Source organism: Tricharina praecox (genome assembly GCF_024521635.1).
Source record: "Tricharina praecox strain CBS 144465 chromosome Unknown BZA05scaffold_3, whole genome shotgun sequence".
Classification (NCBI taxonomy): domain Eukaryota; kingdom Fungi; phylum Ascomycota; class Pezizomycetes; order Pezizales; family Pyronemataceae; genus Tricharina; species Tricharina praecox.
In genome coordinates, this window is record NW_026250405.1 from 211,302 (window position 1) to 229,325 (window position 18,024).

General features: G+C 52.3%; 8 protein-coding genes across 8 annotated transcripts; 4 read left to right on the forward strand and 4 right to left on the reverse strand.

The window, feature by feature from the left end:
* Positions 1 to 405: 405 nt before the first annotated feature.
* On the forward strand, positions 406 to 1,752 carry BZA05DRAFT_471014 (uncharacterized protein). The gene is made up of 2 exons (XM_051487932.1): positions 406 to 1,403; positions 1,467 to 1,752. The coding sequence occupies exons 1-2, from the start codon at positions 544 to 546 to the stop codon at positions 1,546 to 1,548; spliced, it is 942 nt and encodes a 313-aa protein (XP_051342820.1). The 5' UTR covers positions 406 to 543; the 3' UTR covers positions 1,549 to 1,752.
* Positions 1,753 to 2,945: 1,193 nt separating this feature from the next.
* BZA05DRAFT_459898 (uncharacterized protein) lies at positions 2,946 to 3,655 on the forward strand (the record flags this gene model as incomplete). Its single annotated transcript, XM_051487650.1, has 2 exons — positions 2,946 to 3,091; positions 3,145 to 3,655. The coding sequence occupies 2 exons, from the start codon at positions 2,946 to 2,948 to the stop codon at positions 3,653 to 3,655; spliced, it is 657 nt and encodes a 218-aa protein (XP_051342821.1).
* A 718-nt stretch (positions 3,656 to 4,373) lies between these two features.
* Positions 4,374 to 5,401, reverse strand: BZA05DRAFT_423939 (S-adenosyl-L-methionine-dependent methyltransferase; the record flags this gene model as incomplete). The annotated part of the gene is made up of 7 exons (XM_051485888.1): positions 4,374 to 4,631; positions 4,687 to 4,837; positions 4,877 to 4,921; positions 4,983 to 5,000; positions 5,057 to 5,126; positions 5,197 to 5,250; positions 5,383 to 5,401. The coding sequence occupies 7 exons, from the start codon at positions 5,399 to 5,401 to the stop codon at positions 4,374 to 4,376; spliced, it is 615 nt and encodes a 204-aa protein (XP_051342822.1).
* A 3,077-nt stretch (positions 5,402 to 8,478) lies between these two features.
* On the reverse strand, positions 8,479 to 8,856 carry BZA05DRAFT_415575 (uncharacterized protein; the record flags this gene model as incomplete). The annotated part of the gene is made up of 2 exons (XM_051485318.1): positions 8,479 to 8,777; positions 8,826 to 8,856. The coding sequence occupies 2 exons, from the start codon at positions 8,854 to 8,856 to the stop codon at positions 8,479 to 8,481; spliced, it is 330 nt and encodes a 109-aa protein (XP_051342823.1).
* An 850-nt stretch (positions 8,857 to 9,706) lies between these two features.
* BZA05DRAFT_441493 (uncharacterized protein) lies at positions 9,707 to 9,993 on the reverse strand (the record flags this gene model as incomplete). Its single annotated transcript, XM_051486664.1, has 2 exons — positions 9,707 to 9,936; positions 9,987 to 9,993. 2 exons carry the CDS (start codon positions 9,991 to 9,993, stop codon positions 9,707 to 9,709), a joined length of 237 nt encoding a protein of 78 aa, XP_051342824.1.
* A 675-nt stretch (positions 9,994 to 10,668) lies between these two features.
* Positions 10,669 to 11,252, reverse strand: BZA05DRAFT_441494 (uncharacterized protein; the record flags this gene model as incomplete). The annotated part of the gene is made up of 2 exons (XM_051486665.1): positions 10,669 to 10,732; positions 10,789 to 11,252. 2 exons carry the CDS (start codon positions 11,250 to 11,252, stop codon positions 10,669 to 10,671), a joined length of 528 nt encoding a protein of 175 aa, XP_051342825.1.
* A 1,018-nt stretch (positions 11,253 to 12,270) lies between these two features.
* Positions 12,271 to 14,591, forward strand: BZA05DRAFT_459899 (uncharacterized protein; the record flags this gene model as incomplete). The annotated part of the gene is made up of 4 exons (XM_051487651.1): positions 12,271 to 12,567; positions 12,620 to 12,630; positions 12,689 to 12,746; positions 12,834 to 14,591. The coding sequence occupies exons 1-4, from the start codon at positions 12,307 to 12,309 to the stop codon at positions 14,589 to 14,591; spliced, it is 2,088 nt and encodes a 695-aa protein (XP_051342826.1). The 5' UTR covers positions 12,271 to 12,306.
* A 518-nt stretch (positions 14,592 to 15,109) lies between these two features.
* On the forward strand, positions 15,110 to 16,643 carry BZA05DRAFT_415578 (uncharacterized protein; the record flags this gene model as incomplete). The annotated part of the gene is made up of 5 exons (XM_051485319.1): positions 15,110 to 15,229; positions 15,541 to 15,544; positions 15,648 to 15,812; positions 15,993 to 16,093; positions 16,602 to 16,643. 5 exons carry the CDS (start codon positions 15,110 to 15,112, stop codon positions 16,641 to 16,643), a joined length of 432 nt encoding a protein of 143 aa, XP_051342827.1.
* Positions 16,644 to 18,024: the final 1,381 nt, after the last annotated feature.

An 18,024-nucleotide genomic window follows, 5' to 3' on the forward strand; every position in this document is an offset into this window, starting at 1 on the left:
TCCTCGTCTCCTTCGCACAACCAATGGACCGGACGGCGCAAGGGCGAGAGAGGAGGCGGGGAACAGATAAACCGGAGGGCGTGAGGGAATGAGGAGACGAGTGTTACACAAGGGATCAAGGGACAGAGGCCATCAATTGGTGGGTGCGCGGAAGGCCAAAGCTGGAGCAAGCTGTAAGCCCCCCAATAAGGACTGCGAAGCCGAAGAACATGGCGAACATACTTCGAAAAGGAGGCAACTGTGCCAAGAACAAGCCGTGTCTTTTATCTTCCTTTTTCTGCCTGCGCACAGGCCTGGGGTTGTGCTTCATCACGGCCAATGATTCACGTGTACTCGCGGCAAATCCGCGTCTTGAAACGGGGCCAGAGCGCGACTAGGGCACTGATTACATCAGGGATACGTGAAGGCTGGTTGTCTAGTGTGGGACCATTGCTGTTCATCGTCCTGCCAACTCTCTCCCAGCTCCGATATCTACTCAGCAATTCATCTCCCTCTACTGGTACCATCGAAGCGACAATTCAATTCAACATAAGGTACCGATCTATGGCTGCACCAAACCTTAAGATAATCGGCGAGGGATTCGCCTACAAACCCCTCGCGAAACCCCACGCTGCCACGGAGACATCTCCCGCTTTGACCAAGGAAGCCGAATCCCGCGGGCAGCCACCAGTCGCCGACGTCGCCACCGCCTCCAAAACTAACACCCAACCGCAGCCCGCTCACGATTCGAAGCGTGCGCACTCCTCCATCTCCGACGATGACGAGGACCTCGTCTTCGAGTGGGACTGCAACCAGGTGCGTCGCAAGATCAACACCTTCCTGGAAGCCGGGGAGATGAAGGTTAAGGAGTTCCAAGACGCAATCGGAGTGGGCAGCGGGTCGTACGCGCGGTTTATGGCGCAGCATGGACGCTGGGACGGCATGGGCAACAACACGATGGCGGGGGCGTACAAGTTCTTCAAGAAGCGCGAGGCGCAGGGTATCGCCATGCCCAAGAAGCGGAAGTCTACGGACGCGGCGATCTTCGACGTTTCGGATGTGCATCTCGAGGGCGAGGAGGAGGATGCAGTTCAAATCTACGACAGCTGTGATGAGGTTCGACGGAAGATCTCGGCGCATCTCAGGAAACCCGGGGTTACGCAGGCGTCGTTTTTGAAGACTCTCGCGGCGCAGTTTCGTTCCATCGAAGTGAAGCTGCAGTCGAAACAACTGAATGACTTCCGTGGCAAGCACGGTGCGGATGCGGGGAACACCAGCAGGGTGTTTTATGCGGCTTATGTATTCTTCGAGAAGTTGCGCATCAAGGAGAAGAAGCCGAAGGGAAAGCATCGGGTTGAGATGGAGCGGGTGTGGGGGAAGTCTGGAGGTTTCGATACGACGCATGTCGGCGGTGGTAGAGGATGGTCCGACCCCTTCATCAAGTACATAATATCATCGTATCCGGAGACTGACATTTCTCTGCACAGGGTCGCTTGCATGAAAGGCGAAACCCCCTTGATGGACCAATACGGCAAAATTACGTTTAGTGGGGTCCCACGGAAAGGTTAGCACGTGGGCGCGCATCTTGCCGGCGCGACGATAGTTACGGGGAAATGGGACTGTGTGAATCGTCTTGAATCGGTTTTTTTTATACTTCTTCATCGTAGTCACTGTCTTTAATTCATCTTTTCGTCACCGACATTCTGCTCTTCGTGCATCAGGTCTACTCATCAATCTTGAATCTAGACATAGGCATCAGAATCTCCAAGGGCCCCATAGTCGATGTTTTTCTTGGTGTGTCGTATCGGCGATTCTTGATTCTAGATAGGGTCGCGGGCTTGTTTCCACTTGTCGTTGATCCGTCGCGTCTGATGGGGAGTGTCTACCCTGCACACTATGTACCGGTATATACCCTGGGTAGAGTACCTATTCATGCAAAGTTTAAACGATATCGAGCTTGTTCCATGTAGAGATGTACCCCACTTATCCCGCCCACCAAACTTCCTCCATCCCCTGCGGGTGATCATGGATCCACCACCCTTCCTCGCTATGTATACCCGCCAGCATCCTGCTATTTTTCCCTGTCATCATCACAGCACGGCGATTTTTACCGAAACCCGTCGTGCGGCCTGCGTCGCTACTCAACACGCGCCGAATGCGCGTCTGACGACCGAACCTCCGGCGACACAGGCTCAGGAAACTAGTTGCGCGAGAGTTTGAATACCACATAGATACATCAGCGGAGTCATATTGCTAGTATCTCGACATTACATACCCCCCGTCGATGCCGACCGGCCGCCACCCACCACACCACGACCAACGTATTGGAACCAATGGTCCACAATAAACGCGATCGAATCGGTTCTTGACCGAGCTGCCGAGCGAGGTATATACAAACGTAGACGACAGCTGGCGCAGCTATTTCGGCTGCGACGCCTTCTACACGCGATAACCTTCCTCCTCCTCCGACGAGAATATACGATCCGATGCACCATTCATCGCAAACATTCAATCCGGCGTCCGTCATTATATCCATGCCTACCTATGCTACAATAACCTATGAAAACTGCCTATGAAAAAAATAAAAATGAAAAAAATAAATCAAAATGGGCTACCGGTACTACGGTAGTGTGTATTGTACATCACTCTCTGAGGAACTCCATATGTATAACTAGCTTAGGCTGCATAAGCCAGTGGATAGTGAGGTACACGGAGTAGGCAGCTTTGTTTTTTGTTTAATCAGTAATTGCTTGCGACCTATGTAGATCATGGCAATATACGGAGTAGGCAGCCATACAATTGCCAATCCCGAGAGTGAGTGAGTGGCTCGTGAGTGAGTGAGTGAGCAGGAGGCCCCACTGCCCCACTGCCCCAGATCTCCGCAGACTAGCTAACCTCAAGGTAGAATTCCGACCAATAACTTCCCGCTGGTACTATACATTAGTTATGTACGTATGGTACGCAGTATGGCACGCAGCAGCCAGCGTGTCCTAGCCTTGGTAGGAGAATCCACCGCACCGCCACCCGCACACATCCGCTCCATCATGATCATCGCGCCGCTCTCTAGGTCCACGGCCGTCGCAGGTATTCCTAGTGCGCGCGGACGGCTTTCGTGGGGAGGGACACCTTTCTCGCGGCGAAGATCTACAACCCATTTTTCTCCAGTTCGGACGACATCGTCTCGACGCACCCTATTATTTTCGCACAGGCGCTGTATACGCGGGAGGTATCCGTCTACCGGCACATCACCGGGCGCTCGTCTCATCTCCCGGTCCCGCGGTTCTACGGCTCCTTCGAAGCTATTCTCCCCAGTGGCCGCCCCGTCTACGTGGTGCTTCTCGAGCACATCCCAGGTGCGACGCTGCAGGAGGATCTTCGGGACTACGACGACGACGCTATCCGCGCTGACCAGGCCCTGTTGCGTGCTGGCATCTACCACCGTGACCTCGCCGGAAGGAATTTTGTCCGCCGCCGCGATAGGCAAATCGCAGTCATTGACTTTGGCGACGCGGATATCGCGGAGAATGGCCAGCAGTCGGACGACGAGGATGTGGTCATGAGGTGGGCTGGTAATGAAGACTTCGTGGCCGCTGGTTATATCCCCGATCCCCGCGGTGGCGGTGATCCGGGCCGTGCTTGTCTGAAGATGGTCCGAGATGTCGAAGGTGGAGGGTAGGTATTGTGTTTGTCGGAGAGGTAGAGGGGTGGAGGTCAATCTGTATGTTTTTATTACTGACGGTTCACTTAATAGGTGATGGAGATGGTGGCTGAACGTCAGTGCCATAGTGATATGTCTAGTGACATGGCTGTACAGTCACTAAGGTCTGTCTTGATTATAAATGAATGAACGAAGGAGCTGGATAGGACAGAACACAGCTTCAATCTAATATCTTATCGTAAGGGTGCTATTGATAGCCTCTGTAAAAAATTGATTGTGCGTGACTGTTCTTGATACGGCTTCTACTGCTCAAACGATGAGAACGATGACCAGTGCTCGTTTCGGTCGATGGTGAATACCCGTTTGATCCTGTGGATTATTTCCTTTATGTACTGAGCTTTACTACTGCCCTAATCTCAATCGACCGCCCTTCCGAACACCCATCACTGTTGCCGACATGACCCTTGAGTGGCATGTGCCGTCACTCGCACCGCTCGTTGGTTCCCGATCTGGAAATTCCATCCGCTACGTTTTTGACATCACTCGTTTTGTATCAAAACTACCACCACCTGAAGTAATTGTGCAACAGTGGCAATGTAAAATGAACGATCGCTGGGTAAACGTTTTATATCAATCGTCAGCTCCGGGTTTCCGGCCATAAGCAACGTGACTTTACGAACAGATCGTCAACTGGATGCCTAGTATTCCGAATCTCAACATCTGCGGGAAAGATAACTTACAGCAGTATATAGGCATGGACGTTCTTATTTTTAACCACCGTGTATCCTTTACAGCAGATGCGATCGGCCTCGTTCCTATCCAAGTCCAAGACACAGGTGAACGCGGCGAGGCAGTACGCATGAAACGCAGTCTCGGAGTTGACCAGCGCCATGGCTCCCACCTGCTTCAGCTTCTTACACTTCGGCCAGAGGCTCAGCGGCTGCTTGAACGCGAACGTGGCGATGTCGACGAAGCCGGCGATCTCCAGCCGCATCTTGAGGGCCGCGCCCGATCATGGTCATGGCTTTGCTGCCGAGCTCGAAACACACCGCGCACGGGTTATCGGTTGACATGCTGCCGTCGTCGGAGTACGCTGCACCGCCGAGCTCGGTCAGCTCCACAAATCCCCCAGGTGCGGCACACCGGCAGAACTCCAACAAAAGCTTCGGCCAGTCGCTGATCGCCTGGTTAAGGTTGCGGCTATAGATGAAGTAGAAAGTGTTTTCTGCAAAGGTTTACTCCTCCTCCGCGTCGTCGACTTGGAAGCGGCAGTTGGGTGGAACCCTGGAGGGGAAGCCATCAGTTGATACCTCGCGTTGTCCGAACCTTATCTATTGGAACGCACCAGCCAGGTTGGATGGGACTGTGCTCTAGTCAGCTATACAGTCCTCCAAGGAGGAACTTTGGAATGACCATCACCTGAGGTCCGTGCCTATTACTTCCGCCATGAGATACGTATCCGCCATATCAATCGCCCAAATCCCAGTTCCTGTTGATTCATCGTTCACTCAGCCAACATCTCCCAAACCAGCAAACGCCTCACAGCTAGTGCTGCATACCAGTTCTGACATCAAGCACGCGCTGTGGCCTCTTGATCGGCGCTTTATGAAGTTCTCAATTCAGAAGCATCAAAAAGATCTCGTGATGCATATCCAGCCGATCTTGCTCTACCTACATCACATCGCATGCCATGTTAGCTATCCAATTCCTGTATTTATCGGTTGGCGATGAGCTGGCTTGAATACCTACCTCGACATTAGGCATGGTAGTCTTCTCAACCCCGAAGTAGGCATGATTCCGTCTCGGACAGTGCAGTGAGTCGTTCGTGTCAGAAGAACAAGCATATCAATCAATCCGACATCACATCTTCACCCACCTCCGGGACAGCATGGCGGCCAACTTTATATGTCTTTGCCCGCCCCCACTCATTCTTCTTGCATGTGGTCCGACACGCACACACACATACCGAGATCATCAAGCGTACGAGATATACCCAACACCGTGGTAAAATCGCCTGTTTCTCTGGGCGCATCGAGTGCATGCAAGTTTCGGCGGGTAGGTGTATTAACCACACGGTGAGAGGTAGAGTACTCGTTAGTGGAGAGTAAGGTTCTACCCGCCGGCACTCGGTGCTCACCAAGCGATGGTGGTCTATTTCTACCGTATCCACCATTTTTTTGTTTGATCATAATGAATCCCCATATAGATCATAGCCTACGCATGCTGGATATCCTACATCATACCTGCTATATGGGTATTTAACTCGAGACTACGACCCATATCCCCCACCCTCCGCCTGGACAGCCAAAAGATAAAGAGCGTATTCAAATACAAAAGAAGCAAAAATAGTTTCTGTGACCGATCATGCGTCGGGCTATCCCCATGTTCCCTCATACTGGCCCCCTCACCAGCCGGTATGTAGCTCTCGTACAACCCCTCCAGCGTGTACCAAAAGATAGAAACCTCCATCTCTCCACGATCTCCGCTTTCTTGACCCTGCCGGCTCGCCCGTGTTGCTTAGACTCCTTGGCGGTTTACCCTTCTGCCTTCAGCATCATTCCCTTCTTCTCGCCTCACGCCTTTCACCTAGGAAACCCACCTTTCCCTTAGTGCTTGTGCTACTCTGAGACAGCGGTATTCCTATAGCCGTTGTGCCTCTAGTGTGCATCACAGTCGGGGGCCGGCGTTTTGAGTGTGGCCGGCAAAGCTGCTAGCTCTTCGCTTAGATACCTGGTGCCACCTTCGCTTGGGTCCCTGTTCTTACATAGCAGGGGTGGCGGCGGGAGCCACTGGCAGGACGTTGAAGGATGTGGCTGGAACCGCCATACCCAGGGTCCATACGCTCTGCGGAACAGGAGTTTCTGTCCCGCCAATCGGAGCCACCGAATCCTCGAAACTCTTCACGTTCGCATTTTTGGCCTCTTGATTCTCGCGGCGGAGCCGCGGAGAGGCTCGGTGTCCCTTAACAGAGTCTAGCTCATCGGGAGATGCCATGAAGGGGGGTGTAGGAAGGAGCAGCGGAAGTGGCCCCAGCTCATCAACCTCAGCGCCCTCTTCCTCCTCCTCTTGTCTCTTCTCTGTCTGCATCTATTCTCGCTCCCTGAGCTTCCACCCGGGCACCTTACTTGCTGCCTCTTCCTCAGCGACCTCCGGGATCCGCTTGCTCACATCAGTGGTAACGAGAACCTTCAGGATAGCTTGGCTGCACCCCTCGTATGCGAAGAGGTCACCGATCCTGAAGCGATCCTTGTCCCTCCCCCTCTCTTTCCGGACCTCTGCGCACAGGATCTTCTGTTGGCTTTTCCCCTCGGGGCGACACTTGAAGAGGTGCACCTTCGTCCACTAGAGGTACTGGCCCGCATTACGGATAGGTGGCGGTTGTGTTGGAGTTAAGCTTACTCTAGGTAGAGTGATGCACAATGACCCCATCTCAGAGTCCCGAATGGAGTCGACCATGCCCATCCATTCATCCAATCCTTTCAATCCATATAGAGTTTCGTAATACATCCACAAGAACTGCCCTGAAGGGAACAAGTCATTGAAGTTGGAATAAACGTATCCCGGCACTGGATCATGTCGGGTTCCTTCTTCTCGCAATCGTCGAGAACCGCCGAATAGTTGCGTATGCCATGTGCCCTCTTCGTTGTAGTTCCCAGTCCCCTTTTCTCGAAGATGTTTGATGCAGAGCTCCCTGGGATCCGGAGGCTGCGCTGAAATTTCCTGCTTATATGCTATTAGTCGCAGGTTGTGGTTTGAGGTAATTGGACCTTACCCAATCGGAATGACAATGTGAAGAACGCAATTCTGGCGGTCCAGCTGAAGTGGCACGCCTGGCAGCCAGGTGATTCTTGGACATCGGTCCCGTCGGAGGTGCATTTGTGTACAGCTCTGATGTAGCCGCCGACCCCCGAGGCCAGCGGGACCAGTGGAATGACCGAGGTTTCGTGGTAAAGTTGCGGTATTTGCGCGCCGTATAATTGATTCCGAATATGGAACGCGGTCATTGCATGCGACTCGTTGGGAAAACACATGCCACCGAAGGTTGGTATGGCGCAGTTAAGTAGCAGTATGCTGATTTGCGTATGATTTCTGTTACTATGGGTATGCAACGTGGTGGAAAGACATGACTGATGTAACTCACCATTGTCCTAGGAGCGACGATTGCGGCCTCATCTGGAATTCCACGGTAGTAGAATCGAGAGCAGTGACTCGTCCGATCGCATGAACGACACAGGATCCAATCCTACCTCTAAGGTTCGCTTCTTTGACTTGTTATTGCTGCGGTGATGGGGATGATGTTGCCGGCCGATGGCGCAGGAGATACGGGGTGATTCGTGATAAGGTCGAATAAACACATCGTGGTGACTGAGCCGTATGAGATGAGTGTAAGGTCTTGACGTTACTTCCATCATTGATGTGAGAGGTTACTCGACAGGGTTTGCCGTACGCACGCATCGTCGGTGTATCCGGGTAGATCGGGCCTGGATTCATGCATATCCCTGTTAAGTGGAGTCGACTCCCGCAGAGACCTCGAGGTCAGGTGGTAGGACTGGCCGCTGGCAGCCAGTAGGTTGGGTGATTCGGGGATCAGTGCGAGAATAGATATCTTCGAAATAGGTTTCAGATATTGGCATGTTCGGATTCCTGTGAGCGTGTTATCAAAGGCCGAACGACTTAAGTATGCTCTGACAGAAAGAGGAAGAAAACGTGTATGTACGACGGGGGAGGACCAAAAGAAAGCCCATTGCGAACATGGCTACGTCACTCGTTTAAGTGTACATCATGATTCTTCCATCCAGATCCTAGATATCCTGGGGCAAACACAGCACCTACGGTACTCATTACAAGCCAGCGGGAATCCCACCATCCGCCTTTCTACCGTCCGCCTCCCCCGCCTCGCGATCTCCCCCCACAACCTCTGGCTTGTCCACATTTTCGCCGCCCGAACTCGTTCCTGGGTGCCCACACGTGCAGCAGCCCTCTCCCTGAAACAGCTCGCCCTCGCTCCTCCGCTTTCCGTTCGACGTACGCGGCGCGAACGGGTGGCGCATTCGTACCTTGAAGCGCTGGTACTTGCCGACCACACTCGCACAGATGATAATCACACAGCCGAGGATATGGATCTTGGTGAGCAACGGAGCTGATGTGTGTTAGCTGCGAAGAGAAAGAAATATGGCGAGATACATACCGTCCCTCCACGGGTTGAGATGGACCTTCATGTTGAGGGATCGTCGCCTTGCTAATCAGGGGGATCGAAAGCGAAGGTTGTCGTTGGGTGGAGGGGGGGGATTGGGCGGAGTAAGGGGCGTAGAGATGGCGGCGTTTGAGGAGAAGGAGGAAGAAGGGGTTGAGGTGTAGAGGTGATGCCGAGATGGTTGCTGCCACTTCTTGGTCGACTGCCGTTCCCTTAAGATCGTGCTCACACAACATGCATCACGATTGGACACCCTTAGGGTTGGCAGGTGGGTGTACTGCAGTTTCACTGGAGTCATATTTGATTTCGTCGTTTGTGTCGCCGTTTACGACTTCTCGCTCCGCGGTGGAGCGCTGTTATCGACGCCATACTCAGCGTCTTGGGGTCGAAGATAGCTGCACCACATCTAGTAGCCGGCCGGCCGGAGTGGGCAGGAAATGAGTGCAACAGTTCGCCATAGTCTAGATGGTCTGCATGCGAAATAAACTGAAGATCTCTCTCTCTACACCTAGTAGCAAATCGGCATTATCAGCACAGCTCGCAAGGCTTTAGTTCTCTCCTCATACGCAACTCCTGCCCGCAACACCTCTACCACTTTGAATTTCCCCACCATCTTGAAGTACCTGCTAAACCATGATAATGACACAGATTTTCAAGCACACTTATGACCCGAAACGGATAAGCATACCCCCTTAGCAGCTACATCCTCCCGCCTGCGCCGCCTGTAGACCGATTACAGACCAAATGCAGAAAAAAAAGAAGAAAAAGCAGAAAAATTCCCATAAACCCAGTCGTTGTATTCAAGAAGCTTAGCCTCGGCGACCCAAATCCATGCAGCTCAGACATTGAACCGGAATCGCAAGCAGGGCCTGAATCTACTGACGACGGCGACAACAGTTGTAGAACTTTCTCCAATGGAGGCCGGCATAGATCAGACCGATCGCACCAAAGAGGCCAAACATGACGACGAGTCCAATGGCCTTCTCGGACATCTCGTCGGAATGAAACTTCTTGGCGTAGTCAACTGGGTCGACCGGGGTGACGGAGTCGAACGGAGTAGTTCCGGCGGCCGCGGTGAGGGGGTCGACGACGGGCATGTTGAAGTCTAGAAGGGATTAGATTCATTCGCTGGAAAGAACCATGAGAGAGTAGTACTGTTCATGATTGTCAGTCGTTTAGAGGAGGATTGCGATAGTTGTTCGTGAGCTCGATTGACGAAGTTTGTTTAAGGGAGATGAATGGTGGTTGTTGTTTCCAAGACAGAGAAGAAAGGCGAGAGAATTGGTGGTGGTGCGGGCACTAGTACACACACATTCAAGACGTCGCGGGGTCGAGGTAATTTGGATGAAGGGTTGAGTGAGAGAAAGTGTACGAGATCGCGGTGATCACGTGCACGGACCTTTCTATTTTACCTGGTACTGTATATCTCACTCGGATCTGCCTAGCTACTTCAGTTGGCACCAACTTGGTTGGGGCATGCTTGTGGTTGACATAGTCTAGTAAGGCCGAATGCGAGAATAAGATGATTGTCTCTATCTGATTTGGGTATACGTTATGCAAAACGAAGGTAGAACGGAGGCAGTACGATGGATACGCCGCAGGTGATAACCCATGTGTTACATACTCGCAGACGGACAACAGAAATTAAAGAAGAACCGAAGACAATTATCACAGAAACGCCCCAGGTGTAGCATATGATACCTACGAAAGTAGTGACCATGAACTGAAAGAAAAGGAACGCAACGCAGCATCAAACCGTATCGGTTAAGCGGACCGCCGAAGCACCTTCACACTGTCAGCAATCCCCCGTTCCGAGAACCACAACCTCCCGCATACTTTATCTCGCTCCATCAGAACCACTGGGACCACCGGTAGCATTGGACTTCATCTTCTCCGCCATCCTGTCCCAGCATCAGCTTGATATCATTTGCGGCCTTCCTCGAGTATTCATGCATACGCTTCACCAGCGGGACCCATTTGGGCCAACGCTTCCTCCATCCAGCTCGGCATCGGTCCATCAAAAGAGAACACTGGCAGCTCGGCCTTCCACCTCTCCAGATCTTCGCTACTGTAGACTTGTGAAAGCTCAGGTAGCTTGGATGAGTCGATGCCAGTCGATGAAATAGAGTGCTGTTCCTCTTCAGGGCTGCCAGCCGCGGGGCTCTTGGACTTCTGCATCTGCTGCTGTTGAGCAGGAGGGCTCTTCGGATCGGGAGGAACGCTCGACGCAGTCGAGGTTCCGGAGGAGCTGCCGCGTTTGGTCTCGTCCTCCGCCTCAGTGCTGTTGGCAGCCTCCGCCTCCATCGCGGCGAGCATCTTCGCAGGGGGACGCAGCTTGAAATCCGAGTTTTTGCTGTTTGCGCGGATGAGTCTCCTGAGTAAATACTGCTGCTCAGCTTCGGTAAGAGTTCGGCGGGACATATTTGCTGAGAGCTGGTGGTTGGTGTAGGATCGCTAGGATGGTTGTGCTGCAGTGATTGTGAAAGGAGAGAGGTGCGGTCGTCTTGCAGTTGTATTCAAAATGGACGTCATACATGATGCTTCGACCCACGCATTGTGATATTCAAGTTTTGGCGTGTTTTAGAGTTTCTATATAAACAGATCACAATGTTTCTTGCATCGTATTTCAAGCTGGGGGCGAATCACTTGTCAACATCAAGCCGGTTTGCTGACTGAGGAAGTAACATGTGTTCATGCAATTTTGTGAAAACACATGGCGATGTTGTCTGCATACCACGCGGTGCAGTTGCTCCCGAGTATATTGCAGCATCTCCAACTCATCGGTGACTTGACATCTTTCGTAAGGGTGCTGTCGCACAGCTGACCAAAGCCTTAGCACGGCGCATGGGTCATGGTGTCTCACTCGTCAACGTTTTTTTCTTGGGTAGATCCGAGGTGCCATGATCCAGTTTTTCTAACCAATGATTAAACAAAAAAAGGCATGATCTGGATACGTTGCACGCAAGAGAATCATTCAAGATAATCAAGAAGCTGATACATCGCCCACGGCTGGCTAACAAATATATGGAGAGGATGTGTATCGAGGTTACGTTACATACCGCTGCTGCATAGGGAACTTGCGGTTCAGCTGGAACTTGAAACGCCAATGTACAGGTGGTAATAGTTGTGGAAAGCGGCCCTAAACATCACCCGCTCCCCTTTAGCCCTAGCTTGTTGGCAAACGACGATGCTTGGAACTCCCGTCCTCCCTTATAAACCTCCTCCGCTTCTCCACCCTTCTTTCTTCTTCCTTCCTCCTTGTCATCACAGAAAGCCTTGCTCAACTGTCTCCACAACTCTTCTTCGACACAACTCTTCTTCGACACAACTAGTCTACGACACAACATTCATACTACCCCTACACTCACCGACAAAGCTGGACCCCTCCCTCTCTATCTCCTCTTCACCCACTCCAATCACTGGTGATACTTCCGCTATCAATTCTCCAGCGTATTCCCTGACTTCTACGTCCGCGATGTCTTCACCGTCTTCGTCCACATTTAACTCTACTCTTTTGAGTCCTTCCATCGAGTCCCTTCTGTCGAGCACTCCTGCAGACGATGCTGTCAACATCACTTCAAGTTCTCCGATGACTTTATCCGCCGGGACTTCGGACTCTGCAGACGATGCTGTCAATATCACTTCGACTTCTTCGACGATTTCATCTGCCGGGGCTTTGACGTCTCCGATGAATTCATCCGCCAAGACTTCAGGCTCTACAGTTGATGCGACTGCTGTACTGCATCCGTGTGTCTCTGCTTCTCTTTCGCAAATGACTTCGCCGACAGCCGTTCTTCAGGTAAATTCAACTCGCGATTTGCTATTTGCTTCTTTTACTAACTTCCCATTGTTTATAGACTGCTGGTTCTCCGGGCACTACTACTGCTTCCGATATTCAGACCGGCGGTGCTTCGAGTTCGCAGATGAAACCTGCTGCTACCGACTCTCAGGCAAGTTCACCACCCGCTCTTTTTTTTTTGTTACCTTACTAATTCTTTGCAGACGATTCCCCAGGCTGCCGATCCTCAGTTGGCTTCAATCCCCGATGGTTTTCAGAATATTCCTCCGACCTCTGCCTCCGCGGCTTCGACTTCGGCGATTTCTGCCCCCGGTCTGTGCTCTGACGACCCCACCTCGGGACTCTTGTCCAGCATTCAGACGATGGGTATCTCTCAGAAGAGTACCAAACCCGATATCGACATGCTTTTCGGAAAGATAGGACTCAGTGATACGCATGGCTCGATTTTCCACTTCGGTTGTTCAGATACCAAGCAGCCTTCGAAGGGTATTTTCGATTTCAATGCAGTCAGAAAATCTGCTTTCGCGGAGGTGCCGTCGGGTATTTTTCAGCAGGTGTCTGCGAAATTCCAGGCTCCACAGGCTCTCGATTCGGACGTCAACACGCAAGTGGTGATTTACGACGCATCCAAGCACCATTCCAACAGCCAGCTGAAGGGCCAGAAACGCATCAATTTTGTGCAAGAGCGCGGCAGTCACCGTCGCAACGTTCAGCTTCCTGGTCGGCCCTCGCACCCCTCCAATTCTGTGGCCGGTATTCAAGCAGATGGTGTTGAAGCTCTTGTCGAGAGATCTCCCTTTGTTGCCATCGTCGACAAGGTTCGCAAGCTCAACACCTTTTGGCAATCCATCTATGTCGGTGGAAGATCATGGACTATCGCACCCGAGTACCTCCATGACGCTCATCAGGATATTCTCACCGAAATTATAATGGCGCCAAATGAGCTTCGTCAATACAAGTTCACCCTGGTGTCTCCCTCGGAGGAGAAGCTCAGGGGAATGCAGAGGTGTAATGTCTGCCTTCGGACCTCGAACATATCCCAATGTCGGACTCATCCCGGGCAGGTTATCAAGTTGTGGGATCCACGCGCCAGAAAGATGATTCGCGTTTACAGCTGCTGTCATGCCAAGAAGGGCAAATTGTTGGCTGGATGCACGATTCATTATAATCACGATCTGGAGAGTCTCGAGGACCTGAAAACCGACTTCACCTACCAGCCGACTCTTGCCGTCCATCCGAAAGGGTTGGAGACAAAGCGAGCAGTGGTGATCAAATGTTGTACCGGAATTGCTGGGTTCGGCCGCCCCGAGTTGATCAAGTTTATCGTGATCGACTTCCACACCGCGGAAGTGCTGATCAATATGCTCGTGTCTCCTACCGCGCCAATCCTACGCTGGAGGACCGGAAAAACTGGCGTCACCAAGAGCAAGATGGTTCAGGCGGACAGCTACGGCGAGAACCTCGAGGGATGGGAGGAGGCTCGCGACCTCCTCTGCAGCTACATCGACCAGACCACGGTCCTGATTGGCGAGGATATGAAGGCCAACCTAGATGCTCTTCGACTGACGCACCGTCGAGTCATCGACGTTGGCATCCTCATCCCGAAGGTGGAACACCAGAAGCATAACCTCCGGGCCCTTGCCGCCTCGCTCCTTCATGTACACGTCAATGAGAAGTGGAAGGACATGGTCGACGACGCCCTAGCAGCTAGGGAGCTCGTCTTCTGGGTCCTGAAATCTCCAGACGCGTATATGAAGAGACTGAGGCGGCACTGCATCCAGACTCTCTCCAAGGAGAAGAGGATGATGCAGAGGGCCCGGGAGGCTGCGGTGAAGAACGAGGCCATCCAAGCGCGCACCAAGGCCGTGCAGTCCGCTCGTAGAAACGAGCGTGACGGGGGCGAGGAGATGTGTGAGGGGGAGGCGCAGAGGGCCGCCAAGCGTGTCCGGCGCAACAACTAGAGGGTGGGGTAGTTGTTGGCTGGTGGGGAGAGGGGGTGGATTTTTTTTTGTGCGCACCATATGCGTGATTTTCCTAAATTTACTTTTTTTCCGTTTCATCTTTTACTTGCCATGTAACGCATAAGTGTACTCATAGACTGTGACGGCTCCCTCGCTGTGAATCTGCCGAGCCGTCCCTCAGTGGGAACGCCGGCTGGTGGACCGTAGAATATTCCATAATCCGATGGTATGTATTATTTAAGTAGCTGTTAGATGTTCATCGTCAGAAGGGTCCCAGACGCCGAGGGGAGCCGAGGGAGAGAGTGCCGGTTGCGGGTAACAAAGAGGGGGAAAGACATCAAACTCAGGGTCACGGTTATCAAGGACGAGGTCAAGGCCGATGTAACGCGCAACTTCCAGCACCTACAGATCCACTGCTCAGATCACTACATAACCCCTCCCCTCACCCTCCATCTACTTCTCAAAGCTCAAGCACACCACTACGTCCTCAGCGTCACATGGAGTCGCTCCCGCTAGACATGTCCGCAACTAAGGTGGCCGTGATTCTCGTCGGAATTCTCTTGCTGTACTTCCTCATATGCATCTGTTCGGAGATCGCCATCAAGGCCGGCTTCAGCGTCGATGGTGATGTCGACGTGGTACGTTGCGTCCTGGCTGTGCATGTGCCTTTGTTTGTCATTTTTGCTTACGGAAGAATCATGGAACTCCAGGACAATCCTCATATTCACCAGGGCGAAAGGACGCATTCACGACGGAGAAATACGGGATGTCCAGCTGTAAGGGAGAGAGGACTTCGATTTATTTGGATTTCTCGCTTTAGAGAGAGAGAGAGAGAGATCTTCAGATCTTCCTGTTTTATTTAAAACTTGGAGCCGGCGAGGGAGAGAGGATGTCGATTGCGGGGCTATGACCGAATTGACTGATGTCCTGACAGAGACCGTTCATCTAGGTATGTAAGTACATAGCTTATCGTTAGTGTCGTTGAGCTGGGTAGCCTATACGTACGCAAGGAGCGCTTGATAGGTAGGGGAAATACACATCATACAACAGGAACAGGGTTCGAAATGGGTGCTTCAGACTCCGGTGTCGGCGTGGCTCAAACATTCGCCGAATCTCCGTCGGACCCGGGAGGAGTCGTGACTCGTCACTCGTGGCTATCGCGGTCAGCAAACGACCAACTTCGAGATCAGTCGAACTCACGGTTCACTATCAAGATGAAGGGTAAGCGGCAGGCTGGAGAGTCTTCTACCAGATACGAAGAGGCCACCAATGACTTTCTATCTATTGGCACCTGCTCCTACCTAACTATCCTAAGACTGCTCACATCCCATCTACCGACCCTCATCCTGGCTGATGGACGACCACTGTAGTAGTACTCCATCTCGACGTTCCTCCAAACAGTTTTGCGTGGCGCCCTCGAAGTCCCGGCGGTGGCATGCGCTGTTACCCTCCTCGTGCTCCGGACGACCGCCATCCTCAGCTCCTGCGTGACGCTGTGTTTTGTGAGTTTTTGCGGGTCTTTCATCACGGTACTCGGCACTGCAGAGTGGACTGCGAAAGTTGCGTATACGGTACTGTGGGATGGAGAATCCGAGTTTTTGTCGGTGAATGATGGTCGGCGAGAAGGCGGATCACGAAAGGCCATGGTGCCAAAATCTGGCATTTCTTTTTGACTGAATGTTTGAGCTGCTGCCTCAGCGTGGGCACTCATTTGATAGCATGCTTATGACCCAAGCCCTCGCCCTCATGCTGAAAAACGTTATCATACTTATTACATAGCGTAGAGTGTCGTGCAATATTGGACGTTCAAGTCGAGTGGAGCAGTGCCTCGTTTTAACAAGACAAAATACTACCAGTGCTCAGAGCTTTTCTTTTGTCCTTAATTTTATATCATTTATGATCCCACCTACGCTGGGGGATAGTGAGAATCACAGTGTCCCCTCAGGCGAACCATCGAGGCAGCTTTGTAGTGAACAGGGAACAGAATCTGTATGTACTTCAAATTGTCAGGCGGCGCGCGGCCAGGTGCAGAATTATGAAACAAAACCTTAGGATCGCCAATCCTATGATAACCCCAGGACTAGGTATGTAGTACGACCGTTGGAATATCTACTAATAACTCTATTCTTCCTTCCGAAACGACGAAAGTTCCTCGGAAAGATGTTTCAACCCAAGCCAAAGCCAAACGCGACGGCCGTGCCAGATACGGACTCCGACGGATGGCCACAGGACTGGCCGAGAGCTCCGAAGGCCTCGCTCATTGTTTCGAAGGGGACATTCTACCCAGGGCTCAACAGTTTGATTTTTTCGATCGTGTACCTACTATCATAGGTACATATCACCACTTTCCACAGTGCGCAAGTTCCGGTCTCGACTCTCGTCCGTACATCCCGGTAGTTAACCAGGTAGGCCCTATGATATGTACTTGGCTGACCACTGCAGTAGATAGGTAATTCTTCAGGGATCCGAACTCTACTTTGGACCACAACTATCTACTAGTAATAAAGCACCTGGTCAGCGCCTCTGCCTGCATACAATCGCGGCAGATGGACGGCGGATGATCAACTACCTGCGTCAAGCTGGCGAATCCGGAGACTTTCTAAATTCTATATAGATGTTCGTTTATGGTAGGTGTGTGCGGAGCGCTAGTTGGTTAACCATCTAGAGTATGTATCTACCGGGACTTGCCGGCGCGCCGACCGGTTCGGGACTTGTCTCCTCTTTCAGCCGCCCCCGAGAATCCCGACTTGGCGTTTGGGTTGGTTTTGCTGGAGATCCGTGGTCAAGGCAGGTTGCGCCATCAACCGATAGCTCCGTGAGAGGGTTTCTTCAGGAAGGCTGTTGATATGCACACTCTCGGGTCCATGCATACACGCGGGAACAATTATTATATCGGTGAAACCATATCGATCGCAGAGTCACGGTACCGGTACTCTATCTAATGACCACCTAATCTGATCTCTTTCGATCTTGGCTCCTGTTAATCCATTATCTTCTGCCCAGAAACATCGCGAGGAGGATTGATCGAAATCGTCAGCCCCCACGTCTCCCCGTTGCCATTCCCGTTCTCCTCCTCGTCCTCTTTCGAAAGGCCTCGCGAGCACCCTGAAATCTACCCTACTGCCAACTTTTACATCGGCCCGTCGACCGATATTGGGAATAACTCGACGGCGGGATACCTAAATACTTCAACGCATTGCCTTAGCTTCCGGCGGCAGCGGGAGTCCGCGGATGTCGCGTCCATCTCCCGGGTGTGCCCTGTTTCAACCTCACACCTACCCCGCTGAACCAGGATGCTCGAATGCCTAGCTCTGGCGGAGCCACGGAGGTCCGGTCTCGAGATGGATCCGAAATGTCTTCCGGGGATAGTGAACTAACCCCGTCACCGGTGCCTTGCGGCTCCCTCCTCTATCTCGGAGTCGTGCTTTCCCGC

What these genes read in the sequence shown, in the direction of transcription:
- BZA05DRAFT_471014 (XM_051487932.1), top strand. Translation starts at nt 544, where the DNA reads ATGGCTGCACCAAACCTTAAGATAATCGGCGAGGGATTCGCCTACAAA. An exon ending in GTCGGCGGTGGTAGAGGATG is followed by an intron (nt 1,404 to 1,466) that starts GTCCGACCCCTT and finishes TTCTCTGCACAG; the next exon opens with GGTCGCTTGCATGAAAGGCG.